The sequence below is a fragment of the Sturnus vulgaris genome, chromosome 20, assembly GCF_052056855.1.
Source record: "Sturnus vulgaris isolate bStuVul1 chromosome 20, bStuVul1.hap1, whole genome shotgun sequence".
NCBI lineage: Eukaryota > Metazoa > Chordata > Aves > Passeriformes > Sturnidae > Sturnus > Sturnus vulgaris.
This window is the reverse complement of record NC_142262.1, coordinates 6744131-6761583: the sequence shown is the minus strand read 5'-3', so window position 1 is coordinate 6761583 and position 17453 is coordinate 6744131. Positions and strand designations below refer to the sequence as shown.

At 51.6% G+C, this 17453-nt stretch overlaps 2 protein-coding genes across 5 annotated transcripts in view; both read right to left on the bottom strand.

Moving 5' to 3' along the window:
- The window catches only part of LLGL2 (LLGL scribble cell polarity complex component 2), a 32731-nt gene extending 31145 nt beyond the window's left edge, over positions 1–1586 (bottom strand). The window contains exon 1 of one of the 2 annotated variants that reach the window (XM_088176394.1): positions 1536–1586. The gene's annotated coding sequence lies outside the window, so the exon portion shown is untranslated. The remainder of the gene's footprint in view (positions 1–1535) is intronic. The other variant, XM_014878212.2, reaches the window with a different exon arrangement.
- A 1573-nt stretch (positions 1587–3159) lies between these two features.
- TSEN54 (tRNA splicing endonuclease subunit 54) lies at positions 3160–12541 on the bottom strand. Of its 3 annotated transcripts, XM_088176631.1 has the most exons (12): positions 12494–12541; positions 11929–12081; positions 10850–10913; positions 10627–10710; positions 9353–9451; positions 8986–9038; positions 8553–8651; positions 6828–7456; positions 6304–6364; positions 5480–5596; positions 4829–4873; positions 3160–4388 (listed from the first exon to the last, which is right to left on the bottom strand). In XM_088176631.1, the coding sequence occupies exons 1-12, from the start codon at positions 12520–12522 to the stop codon at positions 4238–4240; spliced, it is 1584 nt and encodes a 527-aa protein (XP_088032757.1). In that variant the 5' UTR covers positions 12523–12541; the 3' UTR covers positions 3160–4237. The 3 variants fall into 3 exon arrangements, with proteins under 3 accessions (XP_088032757.1, XP_088032758.1, XP_088032759.1); XM_088176632.1 differs by lacking the exon at positions 4829–4873; XM_088176633.1 differs by lacking the exon at positions 9353–9451 and having other exon boundaries at positions 12494–12536.
- Between the last annotated feature and the right edge of the window lie 4912 nt (positions 12542–17453).

Genomic DNA, 17453 nt, shown 5'->3' with positions numbered 1-17453 from the left:
AGTACTTTTCTTTGGTCAGCTGTTCTAGCAGATGGAATTTGTTCAGAATCAAATAAAAGATGTTCTTCAGCACCATCTTAAGAAGATGTTTGAGAACTCTTCTTCCTTTCCAATACCATGAACTGTATAGAGCCCCTTGACAGGCTACAAGCGGCACTGAGCAGGATTAGGGACTGCTCACTGCTGGCACAGATCATCCTCATCTCTTCCATGGGTCAATCTATCCCTACAAGGAACGTGCCAGGATGCACGGAGGAGCTTTGGGATGTACTGGCACTTTGCATTCCACTTGCCAGAAGCACCAGCTTCCCGAATCAAAGCTAAGATCACCAGGCAGCTGCTCTGGGCACACAGCTTCAGCTGGGACTTGGTAAAGCCAGATATTCCAGTTGACTGAAGTGCTCTCAGAGGACTACAAAGAGCAGCATTCCCCATCAAGCAAGACATGACAATGGACAATTTTAACTTCTACCATCTCAGTGGAGCTGTCCCCCTTGCCCTGTCACTATCCCACACCAGCACAAGGCTTTGTGCCATTGGCTGCAGAAACACAGACCCGGGAGTTTGATCCTACTGCTCTACACCATCAGCAACGCTAAACACAAAGACACAAAACTTTCTCCAACGCCAAGGTTCAGCTTCAGGAGAGAAGATACCAGCAACAGCCTGTTCCCGTGGCACAATGAAGGGCGACCTGAGACAAAGGCTGAACAACTTGCTTCACCGTTTTATTACACCTGTTTGCTGCCTGCTGGAAGTAACGTGCTCCTTCATCCAGCAAGTTCTCACAACTTTGGGGCGGGGAAAGAAAAACCAGTAATAGTGACAAGATGAATTTAATACAGACATACAAAAAAAAAAAAAAAAAAAAAAAGAGAGAGAAAATGCTAACAGACTATCCCGAGGGAGTCACTGCAGTTCCAGTTCTTGTCTTCTCCAACACAACTGCTTGGAGCCAGCGGCAGCGCTGGAGCCCAGCGGGCCGAGCTGCGGGCAGGGGCATCTGGCAGCGCAGGACGGGCGGGAGCGGCTCCCGCAGCCCCGCGGAGGCTCCGGACCCGCTCCAGGGCCGGGCAGGAAGTCCCGGAGCGGCCACTGCCGCCAGCTCCCCCGGGGAATCCCGGGATGCGGAGCTGCGGCGCGGTACCCGCGCTCCGGCCGGGACAGGCACAGCGCAGCGAGCCCGGGAACGGACACGACAGCGAACAAAACGCCAAGAGCCCTCAGCGCCGCGGCTGCGACTTCACGGGGAGACACTGCCGGAGTCCCCGGTGCACCGGGGCTTCAGGTGTGCGCAGTCCCGAGGCAGCGCGGCGGGCCCGGGCACCGGCGAAGTGAACCCCCCCCCCCCCCCCCCCCGGGGGCGGGGGCACCGGCCAGCACCTGCCGGCCCCGCCGCGCAGCCCAGCACGGGCGGGCATGGCGGGGACCACCCCGGCGAGCTCTGCCGGGGCCGTGCCGGCCGGACCCGCCGCCGGGACCCCTCCCGAGAGCCCCTCCCGCCTCCCCGCACAGGCCCAGCGAGCGGCGCTCACCTGCGGGGGCTGGGGCCGGGCCGCCCCGGCCGCGCTCCGCTCCGCGCCCGCTCCCTTCAGCTGCGCGGCGGCGGCGGCCTCGCTCCACGGGCACCTCCGGGCGGGGCGCGGCGGGGCGGGCCTGGGGCGGGACCGCCCCGGGGGCGGAGCCCTGATATGCACACTGTGTATATGGGCGGGGCATCGCATGCAAATGAAGCCGAGCCGCGGCTCCACCTCCCTCAGAGGCCGCGCGCTCATGAATAATTCAGCAGCACGCTCCCTGCAGCCAATCAGGGGGCGGCACCGCGCGGCTCGGGCAGCGCGGGCACCGGCGCCGGGAAAGGGCGGCGGGGAAAGGTGGGAGGCAAAGCGGCCTCCGGGGCCGGGCTCCAGGCCCTGCCTCCCGGCTCCAGCCCCGCGAGGGAGCTCCCAACTTTCACAGCCTTCCCTGGGAAAATTGGCAGACTTGGCAAAAAGCAGAGGTCTTCGCTGGAGAGAGAAACACGAGTCTCGCGGCACAGCCCCGCAGCAGCCAGCCAGTCAGCCCGTGTCCTGCTACAGGGAACAGTTCATGGACAAGGTATTTATGTAGAGAGCAGTAGCAGGTGAAGGTCTGCCCACAGTGCACTATGCAAAAGTTTGAATTTACCTCTGACGAGGGTCTAGTAACAGTATTTCACCCATGTTTCGAAAAGTGATGTTTTCAATTAAATATTCAGTTCTCTCCTCTTCTTGCACTGCTCAGCATCCCAGGCCAAAATGGAGCACTAATATCATCCTGGATCATGTTCCTATTCTGGGGTGGGTAAAGGCACCATCAGATGTTACAGTGCTGAGCAAGGCAGCCACAGTTTCTCAATCCTCTCTGCAGTGGTTATTAAATTGTAATTGTCTTGTGCTGAATCAGGGAGTCTGCCCCAGTGAAACTCACTGGGTGGCTCTCATAGAGTTCATCGATACAATTCCACCTTGGCATAAGGAGATGAGACTGATTGAAATCAACAGGAGTTAGTTTGACCTAATTCCAGGACAAACATGAGCCCTGTGGGTCAGGCTGGAGCTCTCCTGGCTGCGCCTGTTCTTAGAAACTCCCTTCCCACTGCCTTTAATCTGTAAAACAGTCTGGGAGAACGCTGAGGTCAAGCCGGGGCTGCCAACCCCGGCTTTAAGGAGAACTATCAGAGCCAAAGCACTGCTGGAAGGAGGAAGAGGAAGGAGCGTGGGAGGAGCCGTCGGACCCTCACCTCAGGAGAGGTCTGCCCACTTCCAGCATCTGATAACCGGGGCGGGTGTGAAAACAGGAGCAGGCGCCGGGCCCCGGCACCCTGGGCTATGATACCTCTGACCACGCAGGAGGAAGATGAACGAGGAAGAGGAGTCGTGTGCCGACAGGAACTGCACGCGGATGTAGGGACACCTCCAGGCTCTGAGTCACGCTGCCCTCCCCGGGAACACAGAGCCAAGCACAGAGGCGTAGGAGCAGGGTTACCAGGGTTACACAGCCACAGGGCCCTATGACCTTGAGCAGGCATTCACCAGCTGCTGCTGCTGCTGCTGCTCGGGTCCCAGTAGCCTCCACAGTCTCCCTCTGCATAACTTAACAGTTCTAGGGGAATTAAGAACCACACCAAGGAGTTTGCACTATTGAAAAAGGATTTTTTTTATTGCTTACCCTTCTACACATCTCCACAATAAATTTTAAAAATACCAAATAAAACATATCTAAACCAGTTGCTATTACAATCCTGAAAACTTTGATATCAAACACAGCCATGCTTAGCTCACTTCCACCCACTGAGCCTTCTGACACATGGCACTTTTGGCATAGAGGCTAAAGCAAATTTGGTACCTAGATATCCTGGTGGAGAGAAGATTGGAAGGCTCATGAGGAATTTGTAGCTTTTTTCTTTACTCAGGGACCTCCCACGTGCAAGAGAAATAACAAGGATCCACAGCCAGGAAAGAGGATGTTGGGCTGAAGGAGAGGGGCTGGAGTTCAGCCCTGGTGAGACTGTCAGATGCACTGTGCTGACAGTGGTGGTCAAATTTTAGCATGGCTTAACACTGTGTGCCAAAATGCATCTCAGCACAGCTGCTGCAGGAGGCCAAGCTGCTGTCTGCAATGCTCTGGGGCTTTCTGTGACCTCTGGGTGATGAAATTGTGTTCAAGGCACAGTTTCCTGCTCTCAAGTGTCTGGAAACCTTCCTCCAGGTGACTGAGTTCATGGCTGTACCGTTTTCAGACCAGACTCTGATCTGATGGTCGTTGGCACAGCTGACTGACAAGAGGCTCAGGCCTCAAGCACTGATCAGCTTATTCTGTCCCTGACTGACCTCAGTGACACTCCAACCATTCCACTGGTGTAGCACAGTGGTTCTTTACATGTAACAAAAGCATCACCAACAAAGTGTTGGTCCACAGTCAGCAAAAGCTGACTCAGGAAAGGCAGGCTGGTGGTCCTGTGAGGTGAAAAAGCTGAGAGCCAGTGGCTTCAAGAACAAAGCAGTGTGTACTTCAGCCCAGAAATGCCCCAGCTAAGCCAAACACCTGTGTGCTGTAAATTACACATTATGCCTGAGATATCTAGGTGGGTGTGAACAGCCAATAAAGTGGCCAACTTCCCAAGGTTCCAGTTATCACGGGCTCTGTTCACTGATCAGGAAAACAACCCCTGAGTAAAGCTCTTCCCTTTATCCCATTTCTGCAAGTGACAGCAACTTCAGTGATTAACATCAACGGGAAGCTTGAACTCCTTCAGTGAATAGAAGGTGATTTCTCCATGATCCACCAGTGCAAAGACCAGCGGGACGTCCCCACTCAGATACGTCACCTGCTTCAAAGCCCGCAGGGATGGGATCTGCTCATCAAAGCTACAGAGAGAAAAAAACATCCTGGTTGTTTTCCAAAGAACAGGAACACAGAGGCAAAGCTGTGCTGGCCAGCCATCACAACAGCTCCCTTTGGCCTGAGGAACTGGTAGTGATCCTCCCCACCCATTTCAGTCAAAGCAGGAGGCTGCCAGCCCTGAGAGTGAGTACCCAGCATGCCAGGAACTGGGAGCTGTTCAATCCTTTGCCAAAAACAAGGGTAACTGCACACTGCTCCATGCTGTGCCCACTAGATGCGGCTCACAAGGATATTGGCAAATTGCCAATCCACTGCAATCTTAATACCTTTGTGCTGGGAAGATTTTTAGGTTGCTGGGATCAACATCTGACCTGCTTCTCCCTCCTTCAATTCTGCAGGGTCTGTTTGCTCATCAATGAAAATATTTATGCAACAAGGATCATCCTACTGGCTCATGACATACCTTGGTAAAACTGCATTACCACCTTCCTTGCTCTGTCTACTACAGCTGCAGAGAGCAGAGGGACAGTTTTAGTAAAGCAAAATGAGAAAAGGCAGAAACTGAACTTTGTACCTAGCCATGGAGTTTAAGTATCAGGTTCTGGATCCAGCAAGAAAGGGGACACCTACCCTCTGTTCTTAGTGATCTTAACATTACACTTGACAAAGATCAAAATACTCAACCCATGGCTCAGAGCCTCTAGAAAGCTCTGGGGAAGTTCATGTCTGCAGAAACCCACAGTGATCTGCACTGACTGAGGATTCAGCTCCCGCAGCACTGGGCTCTACCTGAGTTTCACAAGCATTGCATAAAAGCTGTGGCTTCTTTCTCCTGACTCGAGGTAATACTCAGACATGAGCAGCAACCAGATGACCAAATAGTGTGGGTTGAGTGCAAGGGCGGGGGCGGGAAGGGGGGGAACCGTCAACCACAGCCTCCAACAAAGGAGGAGGAACTGAAAGAAAAAAAAAATCCTGGGCAGGACCACCCTCAAGCAAGACACTCGGATGATCTGTAAAGCTCACAAGATGCTGGGTCATTTACAGATCATTAGCAGTTCGTTTCCACAACAACAGCTGCTAAATTTCAGAAACAGCACAAGACTCAAGGTACCTCCGAACACACATCCTGACATGAGGCTTCCCAGGGCTTGTCTTCTTAAACTTGGACACAGCGTCTGCTTGATACACGTTGAAGTCTATCTTCATGGCCTCTGGGTCCTCTTGCAGCCTGCAGGGGAACACAGCCACACAGCTATGGGATGGAAACACTGCCGAGTACGGGTACAGCAGAGAAAAGAGGGAGCAAAAACTCCCTTTAGTTTGGGTCTAGTTTTGACTAGTTCGGGTCTCTTGAAAGGCTTCGCTCCTCAAAGAAGTGACCTTGCAATTATTTTAATCACTTTCCAGAGCTTTCCTGTAGTAAACCACAACAAGATCCTGGCTCACATCGACCCCATGTCCTCGCAAGAAGCAGCACTAACAAAGACAGGAGCAAAGCACAGCAGGGACTGCACACAAGAGCCAAACAGACTCTGAGGCAGGAGCAGAACCCAAAGTTCCAAAGTCAAGGTTTCATAACCATTGAAGCAGGGATGGCAGCAGATTCCAGGGATGAGGCACAGGTGAAATCCAATCAAACCTCTGGAGGAGATACCTGGCTGGGGTGCAGAGAGGGAAGAGCAGAATAAGAGAAGAACTCTGCTGTTCTAATTGGCCTGGAAAGCCCTGGCTCTGTGGCTGCAGGACCTGGTACTTCATGGAAATGTCACCCCCTCACTAGAGATGCAAGGGGGACGTGGAGCAGAGCACCAGATTCTCTTGTCACCCTTGATCCCAAACTGCTGCTGGGAGCACCTCACAGACCTCACAAGCAGGGACAGTCACAAGACACTCCCCGCTCCCCAAGAGCTCCAAGCTGACTGGCTGGATACTAACCGGGAGGCTCCATCCAGGATGTGGGAGGGCTGCAACACACTGATCTGCTGGAGGAGCGCAGCTGGAGGGAGAAGCAACGGCAAAGGATCAGACCAGCAATTTCCCTCCCAGGGCACTCCAAGCACTCCACACCACCCACGAGCCTTCCTCCTCTGACAATGGCTGGCAGCTCCACAGTCACCACTGGCTACTTCAAAGACCTCAACTTCCTCATCTCCTCCCAGCACACAGCCCAGACACTCTGCAGTTGCTTTGGATCTTGCTGGCCCTGACTGCACATGCCTAACAGCCCAGCAGGAAGGACTGCAATACAGCAGGACATGGGGAAAGTATTAGAAGCCCTCCCAAGGCCCTGTTTATCCTGGCACTTGAGTGGGCTATAGAAAGATTCTCCTGCTCAAAGTACTGACCCCAAAACTGATGTTCAGCTTCCCCATGTCATCCCTTTTGCTGCTGCATACCAGGCACTCTTTCTCAGAGCTGGGAGGAGAGAATGGTCCCTGTCAAGTTCCCAGAGCCACTACCTGGTGAGGTCACTTCTTCTGGCCGCAGCAGTGGTGTCACAGCTTGCTCCCAGAGGTGTGATGGTCGTTTCCAAACTCTCTGCTGTCTCCTCTGCTGCAAGAGGGCTTTGTACTCCTGCCAGTTGGAGCAGCGCCTCACCTCCTGGTCGGCATTGACACTGCTCTTGTACCTGCTCTCCCTCTCCCGCTGCTTCCTCTCCTTCCGTGACAGCTTCTCCTGTTTCTGGTTGATCCGTGTGCACCAGGAAGCTGCATCCACCTCCCTGCACAGCACGTTCTCTGGCAGGAGCCTGCTGTCAGGGGAGGGCAGATGTGTGCACGGCTGGTCTGAGGCCACGTTGGGAAAGGTGATGGTGGTAAAATCCCAGCGGGGTGCATGGGTGCCAGTGCTGCTCTCCTTCTGCTCTCCAGCCTGCCTGCTGCAGAAGCTCAGAGAGTCCTTCTGTCCTCTATCAAGGGGAACTGGCATTGACTCTCCCTCTGCACTGCCAGCATCTGATTCCTTTGGCTGCACTGACAAGGGCTTTTCATCCACAGGAATGGAATTTCCACAGTCATCTCCATATTTACTGGAGGTCTCTTCAGCTTCTGGAAGGTCCTCATATACTTTATGTTTCTTCTCATGCAACCTAAAGATAAAGGAACAGTAAAAAATTCAGGGACAGCATGTGGTAGACCTTTCTTTCTTTTAAATCCTGCCTGCTCCCTGCTAACAGGGAGAATGCAGTCTGCCAAGCCTGAGAAAGGACAGCAAAGGTGGCAGAACCCCCAGATAGGTCTGCAAACCCTTGACAACAACCTCCTTGTTTGTGAGACAAATGAAAAAAGAAAAAAGCAGGCCAAAATTAAACAGTGAATGCCAAAGGCAGATTAAACTTCTCAGAAGTCCTGCATAAGGTTTGACTTCAACGCCCAAGAGAATCCCAGCCTTCATTTGTATAGACAATGTTCCCAACCTGCCATGCCAGGTCCACACCCCAGACACTGACCCAAACACCTCATGCAAACACTATGGATTTCAGCCAAAGCAGCACAGGCCAGGCAGAAACCTGCCAGCACCTCTTATTGGTGTGAGATTCAGACCCTGATTCCAGAGAAGATGGGGCAGTTCTTAGACCAGCAGTTTCATCTCCCAGTTCCTACAATTCCACAACTCCTCAGGCAGTGATTTACTGTCAACAAAGACTCTCCAGCCTCCCCACCCCGTTTCTGAAAGGCTGACGCCATCTCCTGGGAACTGTCAGAATTATGTGCAAAATTACTCATTGTCAGTTTGTGGTGATGTTTTGGACGTGTGCAAGCCCCAGCACGTGACTCTGCTCTCTGCTGTTGAGTCTTGGCAGCTAAGTTGGACTGAGGAGGTGGATAAATACAGGATGTGATTGTGGTAGCTGTGCCCCTGCTAAAAAAGAGTAGGAGGAGGCACCTGACACATGTTCCTTTTGCACTGATCTCTCCACCCTTCTCTTGTGACATCTCAGAACCACAGCTGGGGGACTTAGGGGCAATTTGCCCCTCAGCCCTGGCATGAAGCACACATGTGACAAAAGAGAACACTGCAAACCGTTCTGGGAAAGTGCTGCACCGCGTGGGGACAGTAAAGGGTAACTGTGCCAAACAAGGTCATTCACAGCAGGAGGGCCTGGAGGTACTACAGCAAAGCAGCTGTTCCTGAGCCAGTGTGGCCTGAAGAGGATGGGAGAAGGCTTTGGGCCACATCCTTACCGGGGGCTGGAACTTCTCCTCCTCTTGCGATGGTGCTTCCCAGAGCTCTTGCAGTGACTTTCCAAGTTCAGCTGCCTCTCATAGGGAGATGGGACGGTGCTGGAAGGAGAGACCAACACGGAGGCTGAGAGCAGGGTTAGGCAGTGGAACTACTTGCTGCTCAGCCCCCAGGATACAGAAACCAAAGGCACAGAAAATGCCCAACTGGGACCAGGATGGCCCTCAGTTCATGCCCCATTTCATGTTCCAAATCACGTCCTCAGGAGGGAGAAGCAAGGAAGGGTATAGTGCCACTTTTAGCCTTTAATCCTCCCAAGAGGTGGAATTCAGGGCCAAACCCCTCTTCTCTGCCATCCCATAGGGCCAGGCAGTGGGTACAGAGTCTCAGGGTCTTCAGAAGGAGAAAGCAGCATGGGAAGGAAAAGTTAGTTACCTGGGGTCGAATCTCAGTACAATATAACCCAGTTGCTTCAAGTGGCTGAACACCTTAGAGCAAAGGAAAGCAAGAGGATTAAATGACAGCCCTACACACAAACAATTTACTTCAGTTCCACTATGACTGAGTGAACACAGTGTGGTGCTGGCAGAGGAGGAAATGCCAGGGTTAGGACTCAAAGCAAAGGTGGGGAAAAAGGAACTGAACATCTGGAAGAAGGTGAATGGGAACAACTGAGGATAACTTCCTTCTCCCTTCCCTCCCAGATCATCCTACCCTGCTTCCAGCCATTGGAAGAGCTTGTATGGCAGAGGCTGGGCTTTCTGCCTTCATCCTCCTGCAACAGCTGGAGGTCCCAACACACCTGGTAATGTGACAGGCTCATTGCCTCCTGGCACAACAGGGTCTCATAGGCTTCCTGGATTGACAGGGGCACATCTCTGTAAAAGAGCTGGACAGAGCCCTGCAGGGCAGAAGCTTGGTGTGAATCACAGGAACAAATCTATGCAAGCTCACACCAAACCTTTCCCACTGGTCCTGACAGCTGGTCCCAGCACCCTCCCTGACATGATATCCATCTCTCCCCATGTGCCACCTGGACTTCTTACAGTCCCTTTCCCATATCAGTTCCCCCATACCCTGGTTTGATCAGCCAGGTAAGAAGTTCCCACCCACAGCTCTCAGCTCCTGCATCTCTTTGGAGGATGCAGTTGGGAGCAAAATAAAATAATCACTGCTTGCAGAGATAATTTAACTTTGATGATCTGAGTGATTCCGGACACAGCACAACAACAAAATTACTTATGACTTATAACTGAGAACTGGAACAGAGGAATGGAATGGAAGCTTCAGGTGGCATCAACTGGTGCCTCCTCAGAAGCATTTACTTCCTTTACAGACCTAGAGATCCCATAAGTAACTTTCCCAGGGAATAGCAAATTACCTCCAGGAGGCTGTTTTAGGCTACACCTCTTTTTCCTCCTTTTTTGTTTTTTGAAATGGTGTTTCCTCATAAAGAAAACAAAAGCCTAGGAACCACACCTTTTCCATGATATAGGCTGAAGACATGTCACAAGTATTTTCTGCTTTTGGGGGGATCTTGTACTCAGCATCTGACTAAACCATTTTATTGCCATCAATTTATTTACAAACTATTTGTCAGAACGCCGGGGTAAAAAAGTCCCACCTTTGCTGCCGTGAATTAAGGGATGGCATCAGATGCTCACAATCTATTTGTTTTGGTGAGGGATAAAAGCTCCCTTTAGATCAGTGCACTAATTCTGCTGATAACAGCCTTTGGTGGAGAGACAAAAAAACCCCTCTCTACAGCAAAGAAATCCAGCTGAGCCCTGAGCAGCATTTCTGCAAGCAGAGAAGCACTGAACACAATGTGGTCTCACTACTCTGTCTGCCACATTTAAATTTCTTTCTGCCATATATACTGGGAAGAAACCCCAAGTAGCAACCCCAAAGATCTCTGCTTAAGCTGAATGAACTGGCCACAGATCCAACTAATACACTCTGTCAGTGACACACTGCTGCTTGAGAAATACAATTGAGAATTTTTGAGAACCAGATGTTTATCAGCTGCTACAACTCCTCCAAGCAGTGAGGACCCAGTGACTTCATCCTACTTACACACTCCAGCAGGTATAGAGCTTCCTCAGGCAGCAGACATTGTTTGCCTCGTTCTGAGAACCCCATGGTGTGCCAGAACTTGCCCTAGAACAGGAGCACAAATCCATGATGGGCTCTGGCTGTTCCCTGTTGACAGCCAGGCTCCCTCCCTTTGCAATAAGCAAATTAAGGAATCTGTGAGGCAGCAGGAGATGATGTACTGAACACACTCTGTAGCACTCACCGCAGGGGACTTCAGCTCCACGATGCCCTGTTCTGGCTTCCACTCAGCTTTCACCAGATTCCCTCTGAGAAGGTTAAAGATTAGTTTGTTACTGCTAGTGTGGCCTACAATCAGCTCCTGCTGTAGAAACACAACAAGCTCAGGAAGGTGTCAAAAGGCAGGAAATTTCCAGGTGGCATGTTTACAAGGCATTAGAAAGGCATCATCCTCTGGATCTAGCAGCACTAGTTTATCATCACCAATCAGTTAAAAGTGTCTTCAGACAGCACCACAGACATGTCCACAGGCTACAGCAACTTGCATGGCCTAAGCCAGGATATGTAGCTATTGAGGAACTAACACAGCTTGCCCAGAGAAGCTGTGGCTTCCACGTTCCTGGAAGTGTTCAAGACTAGGTTGGATAGGGCTCTCAGCAACCTGCTCTAGGGGAAGGTGTTCTTGACTATGGCAGGGAGTCCAATGGGGCGATCTTTAAGGTCCCATCCAACCCAAACCATTCTGTGATTGTGCATCATACAATTACTCAGCTGCTGCCAAGACACCCTCAAATTACTGTACCCCACCCACGGGGACTCACAGGGAAAAATTAATAGCTGCAGGCCAAGCAGAGAAGGTGTGTGTTGAGAGGTGGGTGTGAATGTCTCACAAGTAATAAGCGCCAAATTCTGGCAGCACGGCTGAAACCACCAAAACTGATAACGCAGGGACACTGACACCTGGTCAAGGTGGCACAAGGCCACACAGGCGTGTCAACAAGACACTGGAATTCGGAATACGCCCAGGAAGGCAGTGGATGCTACCTGCAAAGGCTACAGGATTATATAGGCACTTGTGAAAACCAAGAGTCATGAGGGACTTTCTGAAGCCACAGCACGTCCCAGTGCTCCTGCAGGGACAACCAGGCTGTGTCGCACTGCTGCTGCTCCCAGCCGGGCACTGAGTGCAGATAAACTGCGGGGGCTGACTGTGCTGACCGACACCTGCTGCTACCAACAGGACAGCACCCGTAAGCGCCGAGCTGTGCTCTGCCCGCCGGCATCACCCCTTCCACGAAGGGCCGTTCCCGGGGCTGCACTTACGGGCGCTCCGGGCGCTCCTCGCACAGCAGCCGCCACTGCTCCTCGCAGCAGCGCCGCAGCCTCTCTGCCTGCCGGGCCGAGCCGTCAGGGACGAAATCCTTCTGCCCGCGGGGGCTCCGCGAGGCCTGGTGACCCTCCAGCTGCTCTGCCGTGCTGCGGGGCGACAGCGGGGCGGTGAGGGACGGGACAGCGGCCCCGGACTGCAGCCGACTCGGCCTCCCCGTACCGCGGGTCTCCCGGTGCCTCCCCGGTCCTCCCGTACTCCGGCAGCCTTTCCGGATGCCCGTACCAGAGATTCCTGCGGTGCTTCCCCAGCCCCCGTACCGGGGTCGCCTCGTCACCTCCCCGGCCCCTCATCGGTGCTTCCCGCCGGTGCCTCCTTTTCCCCGGTACCGCGGGTTCACGCCGGTGCCTCCCAGGTGCCCCCATAGCGCAGGCTTCCCCCGGTACTCCCGCGGCCTCCCGTAGCGCGGGTACCTCCGGTTCTCCATGGCAGCCCCTCAGCCCCCTCACCGCGGGTTCCCCCGGTGCCTCCCCCCCTTACCCCTCCACCCGTCCGCCCCACCTGAGGCGGCGGGACCCGCCGGGCTCCATAAGCACGTGCCGGACCAGCGTCCTTCCGCCGCCGGGCACGAGCGCCGCCAGCAGGGGCGGGCACCGCCAACGCGCCCCCTGGCGGCTCGGAGGACTGCAAGCGGCGGGGACCGGGCACCGGGGAGGGACCGGGAAGGGAACGGGAGACCCCGGACCGGGCACCGGGGAGGGAACGGGACACCCCGGACCGGGCACCGGGGAGGGACCGGGAAGGGAACGGGACACCCCGGACCGGGCACCGGGGAGGAACGGGGCCGTGCACCGGGTTTTTCCCCGGGATCTGAGCCACATCCACCGTGCTGAGCTGCCCCCGCTCAACACCCGCGGCTCCCGCAACCGGGAAGGGGAGAAGGGAGGTGAAACGAATCATGGTTGGAATAAAGGGCAGGAAGATCACGCACCGATGAATTACCGGGTAAAACAGTCTGGGTTTAAGAAGACGAAGAAAAAAGTTTATTTGTTCCTAATTAATATTAGTCTTAGGCTTGTGTATATGCCCCATTTAAATTATCGAGTAAAACAGGCTGGGATGAAGAAGAAGAAGAAGAAGAAGAAGAAGAAGAAGAAGAAGAAGAAGAAGAAGAAGAAGAAGAAAAATAAAGTTTATTTTTTGCTAATTAATAATTGGATATCTGCTCTGTTTGGGCTTCTGGAAAGCCATGCAGCACCTGGACCAGCTGTCCCTCCCCTCTTTCCCCCAGCCATGCTGCTCACAGGACCTTCTAGCACGTTTTTCCCCCTCTCTCCTCATTGCATTTTGCCCTTTCTTAAATACATTTCCCCAAAGGAAAATGCGTTCTTAAATAATAAATTCGTAGTAATTGCAATATAAATAATTCTTAAGTTTTCATAAATTCTTAAAATCTTATAAATTCGATAAATTCTTCGGTACATTTCCCCAACATCACTGACAGGCTCAGCTGTGCCCTGCCATGGGCTGTCAGAACCATGTGGAACCAGCCAGAAGTGTCTGGAAGTGGCTGTGGATTGTCCCTCCAGTGCTGTCACTGTTTGTCCTGGCTCAGGCTCCAGCAGGGGCCGGTGCCATCGAGTGCCTGGAATGTGCAGTGATCCAGTGGGGCAGGAAAACGTGAAATCCCCCTGCACCACAGCCTCACACCTCTGCCAGCATGGCTGGACTGGCTGCCAGGGAAGGCATGGACAGATCTGATGGGGAAATGCACCAAAAGTTCAAGTTTCACCTCAAACCGGTCTCCTGTTGCTGTGGGATAGCTCACAGGAGGCACTGAGCCTCAAGTAGGAAAAACACAGCTTTTCTCCCCACCAGAGTCCCTGGTTCCAACTGTGGTTTCCCAATAAAATCCCTTTGACAAGATGCCAGAATAGGGAGATGAATGTAAAAACCATTCCCTTCCATTTTCCACTGAAATTATTTAATTTTTGCTTCCTGCCTCATTATTTCCTCCTCCTGAATTGAGCTTTCACCTTGTGAGTGGGTCAAGTGATTTTGGCCAGCAGTGTCTCTCCATGGCATGGAGGGGGACAAAAACCCATGGATGGGGCGAGGGGCAGAAGGCTGTGCAGGGCCAGTGCTTTTTCACCCTGATTTCCAAAAAATACATGTAATTTGGAGACTGCATGGACTGCCTGATTATCACATAATCCCAGGACTCTACATCCTGTGGCTTTCAACTTTCGGGCTGTCACCCCTTTGTTTAGCTCAGTCTTCCCTTAAAATAGCTGCGTTTAAATTGCTCAGGGAAAAGCTCTGATCCAGAATTTGCTTTTGTCACCCACTGTGATTACAAGACCCAGAAATGTCAAGACTAATCTCAGTTCACGTTTCTTTTCAATACTGGGATTTTAGCTGTCATGTGGTGGGGGGATGGCCTGCTCCTCTCAGGGGCACCAGCAGAGCCTCGTTGGGATGGGACTCCTGTTCTCCCCTGCTGAATCCTCTTATCAGCCCTAATTCCGAGTGTCATCAGCTGGGTGTGGGTGGTCCTGGGGGCTGCACTTCCTATTCTCCACTTACAAATGGAGGGTGAGGTGGGTCTGGTTTTTCCCCTCTAGATATTCTGGGTTTATGTTAGGATTTTTAACATTAAGTTTCTGTCTAATTGCTTTGAAGCTGTAGTTGTGGGGGATATTTTTTTACAGGATTTCCTTCCTTGAATTTAGGGTCTTTTTACCTTTGTTTCTAGTGGAATCTGAATGCATTTTGGGTGGAGCTTGACTGTCCTGGGTTCTCTTTGTGGACAGGGTTATGAAAATAAGCTAAAATAATGGTTACTGAGCTGAGCAGTGGTGAAAGCTGGCATTGTGAGTGAATGGCCTGCTCAGGGGGAGTGGGAGCTGGATGTGGGACTGTGAGCCTGGAGGCTGCCAGGGAGGAAGAGTGTGGGTGTGTGGCACCAGGGAGCAGAGCAGGATCCAGCCCTCGCTGGCTGGGTGACAGGGGAAGCCATGGAGGAAGCTGATGGTGGAGGCCAAAGCTCTCCTGACTTCCCTGTGGGACACTGCCCTCATTCCAAGCAAGAAAGGGCTTAATTTGACTGGAGAGACAGCACACTGAATAAACCAGAGCAGAGCATGTGGGCTCTTGGGGCAGGTGAGTGTGGTGCATTTACCCATTTTGCTGTGGTGGTGGGTTTTTTTGGTTGGTTTGGTTGGTTTGGTTGGTTTTGGTTTTGGGTTTTTTTTTGTGTGTGTGTTTTTTTTTTTTTTTTTTAATTGGGGAAAAATGTTAATAAAGTGTAAAAAGACAATTAGGATTAAAAATGGAGGCTGGCTGCCCCTTCTGAACAGGGCAGCCTGCTCCTGTTTCTCCTTCCTGCTTCTGACCCTGCTCCAGGGGGGAGCAGAGCTGTGGTGTGTGAGGATGGGTTTGAGTCCTTCCAGTCTTTTTCTGTTGTGCTCAAGTCATGTTTGTGCAGTCCCTGTATTCACAAGTTCCTTGTGGTTAACTCCTGGATGAACTTGGTGTAAATAGATTCGGTGTTTTTGAAAAAACAGGAGAAGGTTTGGCCTTGGGATTGTTTTTCTAGTTTCATGTAGCAGAGCCAGGTGGGAATTGCATGCTCTGTGCTGGAGCAGAGCAGCTCTGCCAGGTACAGATACCTGCTTTAATCCTTGTGTTAATAACTCCTGCAGTTCCTGGCAGGATGTTTGGAAAGATTTTAGTAATTCTGCAAAAACCAGCTGTGCCTCGGACTTTACAGATGGTAACACTTGGAAAACAGTGTCTGAGATGGATAACATGGCCCATCTTCTTGCCTTCATTGCAACCATGGAGTATGTTCTGATACCAGGAGGATTTGTGTACAGATGCTTTGTGTGATTTGGGACAGAAAAGGATGTTACAAATGTTGGAGACCAAGTTGGGATGGGGCTTTGAGCAGCCTGGTCTAGTGGAAGGTGTTCCTGCTCAAGGCAGGGGTCTGGAAAGGGATGATCTTTAAGGTCCCTCCTAAACCATTCTATGATTCTGTAAAATGTTCTAAAACTGGTAAGTGCCAGGTGTGTGTGTTGCAATACCTGTGGTGTTATCACAGTTGCTCTGAGCTATGCCCATAACATGACTGCACAACAAACCTGTAATCATAGCTTAGATGTAGTTCAGCAATCAGTTGTCTGATTTTTATTATATTTAATTATAGTCTAGTGGAAACACCTCAATTCTGAGTTTCCAGAGCATCATTTAAACAACTTAAACTTCTTACAGTAGACCATGAGAAGGGGTGGTTTGGCAGCCTGTTCCAATAGGATTTGGCAGACCTTGAACATACACTGAAGTATTTGGGTTTGGATGCAAAGCAGGTAATGGTGTCAGGTGTTACAGCTTGTCTGGGAGGTGTGGAATCTGTCTATTTTCTAGCCTCACCTGGGAGTCTTTTGGCAAATTCCTTATTGCTTTAGGATGCCTGTGATCATTCCCACAGCGTGTTACAGCTGGGAGTTTGGGCAGGGCAATAAAAAGAGACTTTTGTCCAAACAGGAGATTGAGGAGAGTTTCTGGGCTAAACTTCTGTTGTCACTCACCAGGGCTGGGCTTGGAAGATAGAAAGAGATTTTTAAGGAAAAAACCCAAACAAACATGTCATTGAGAACAGGACTCTGGGGATTAAGCAGCTAATACCTCTCCATAACCAGTATGTGCTCTGGTTTGCTGACATCTACCACTGCTCTTGACGGCTGATAAATGAAAAGAGTTTTAATTTCACTCTGTCTTCTAAATTTGTGGTAGAAATTGCCTTTGTGTGACTTTCCATATTGCAGACAATTCTTGGGGCTCTGCTCAGTGGCAGGAAAACAGAGTTAGTATCGTTATGCAGGGCTGTGGTACACAATCAGCTACTGGAAACCCCAGCACTGATCTGAATCTGGACTTTAAATGCCATAGTGTGACTTTCTGAGCTGCTGTCTGTTAGATATGTAAGGGTTTATTTGCAATCACTTACTGGAAACTGCACTTGGTTAATTACATGTGAGAACCAAGGAACCACGGACCGAGTCCAGCAAGACTGATTGAAATAGTCAGGAGCCTTTCTCACCTTAGTGATGTGCTGGGCTGGCTTGGGAGAAATGCTGAGTTATTTCTGTCTGGAGAGAATGGCTGAAGCTTTCCTCATTTTTTTCCCCAGTTTGCCTTGGCACCTTGCTCATGGCTCAGCTGGACAGGCTGACACTGGGGTGAAGGAGCCTCACTGTGCAGAGTTTGAGGCTACAGATTATGCTCCTTGCTCAAGTTTCATAACTTCTGCAATGTGTTTGTGCTCACCAGGTAGTTGGAAATGTCTTCCCTGGCTTTGGTCTGGAGAAGCACTCAAAATCCTGCTGCTCCTTGCTGGGTATTCCAGGAAAGGAAATGCCTGGCAGGGAAATGCCTTCAGGTCAGAGAGGAGCCACTGAGTCAGGACACCCAGGGTGCCTTTGGCTTGTGCTGACTGAGAGGGAGGAAATATTGTTTA

Coding starts and splice junctions, on each gene's coding strand:
- TSEN54 (XM_088176631.1), bottom strand. CDS start 12,522: ATGGAGCCCGGCGGGTCCCGCCGCCTCAG. Junction 10,914..11,928: donor GAGGAGCGCCCGGAGCGCCC/GTAAGTGCAGCC, acceptor TAACCTTCTCAG/AGGGAATCTGGTGAAAGCTG. Junction 9,452..10,626: donor CTCTATACCTGCTGGAGTGT/GTAAGTAGGATG, acceptor TCTGCCCTGCAG/GGCTCTGTCCAGCTCTTTTA.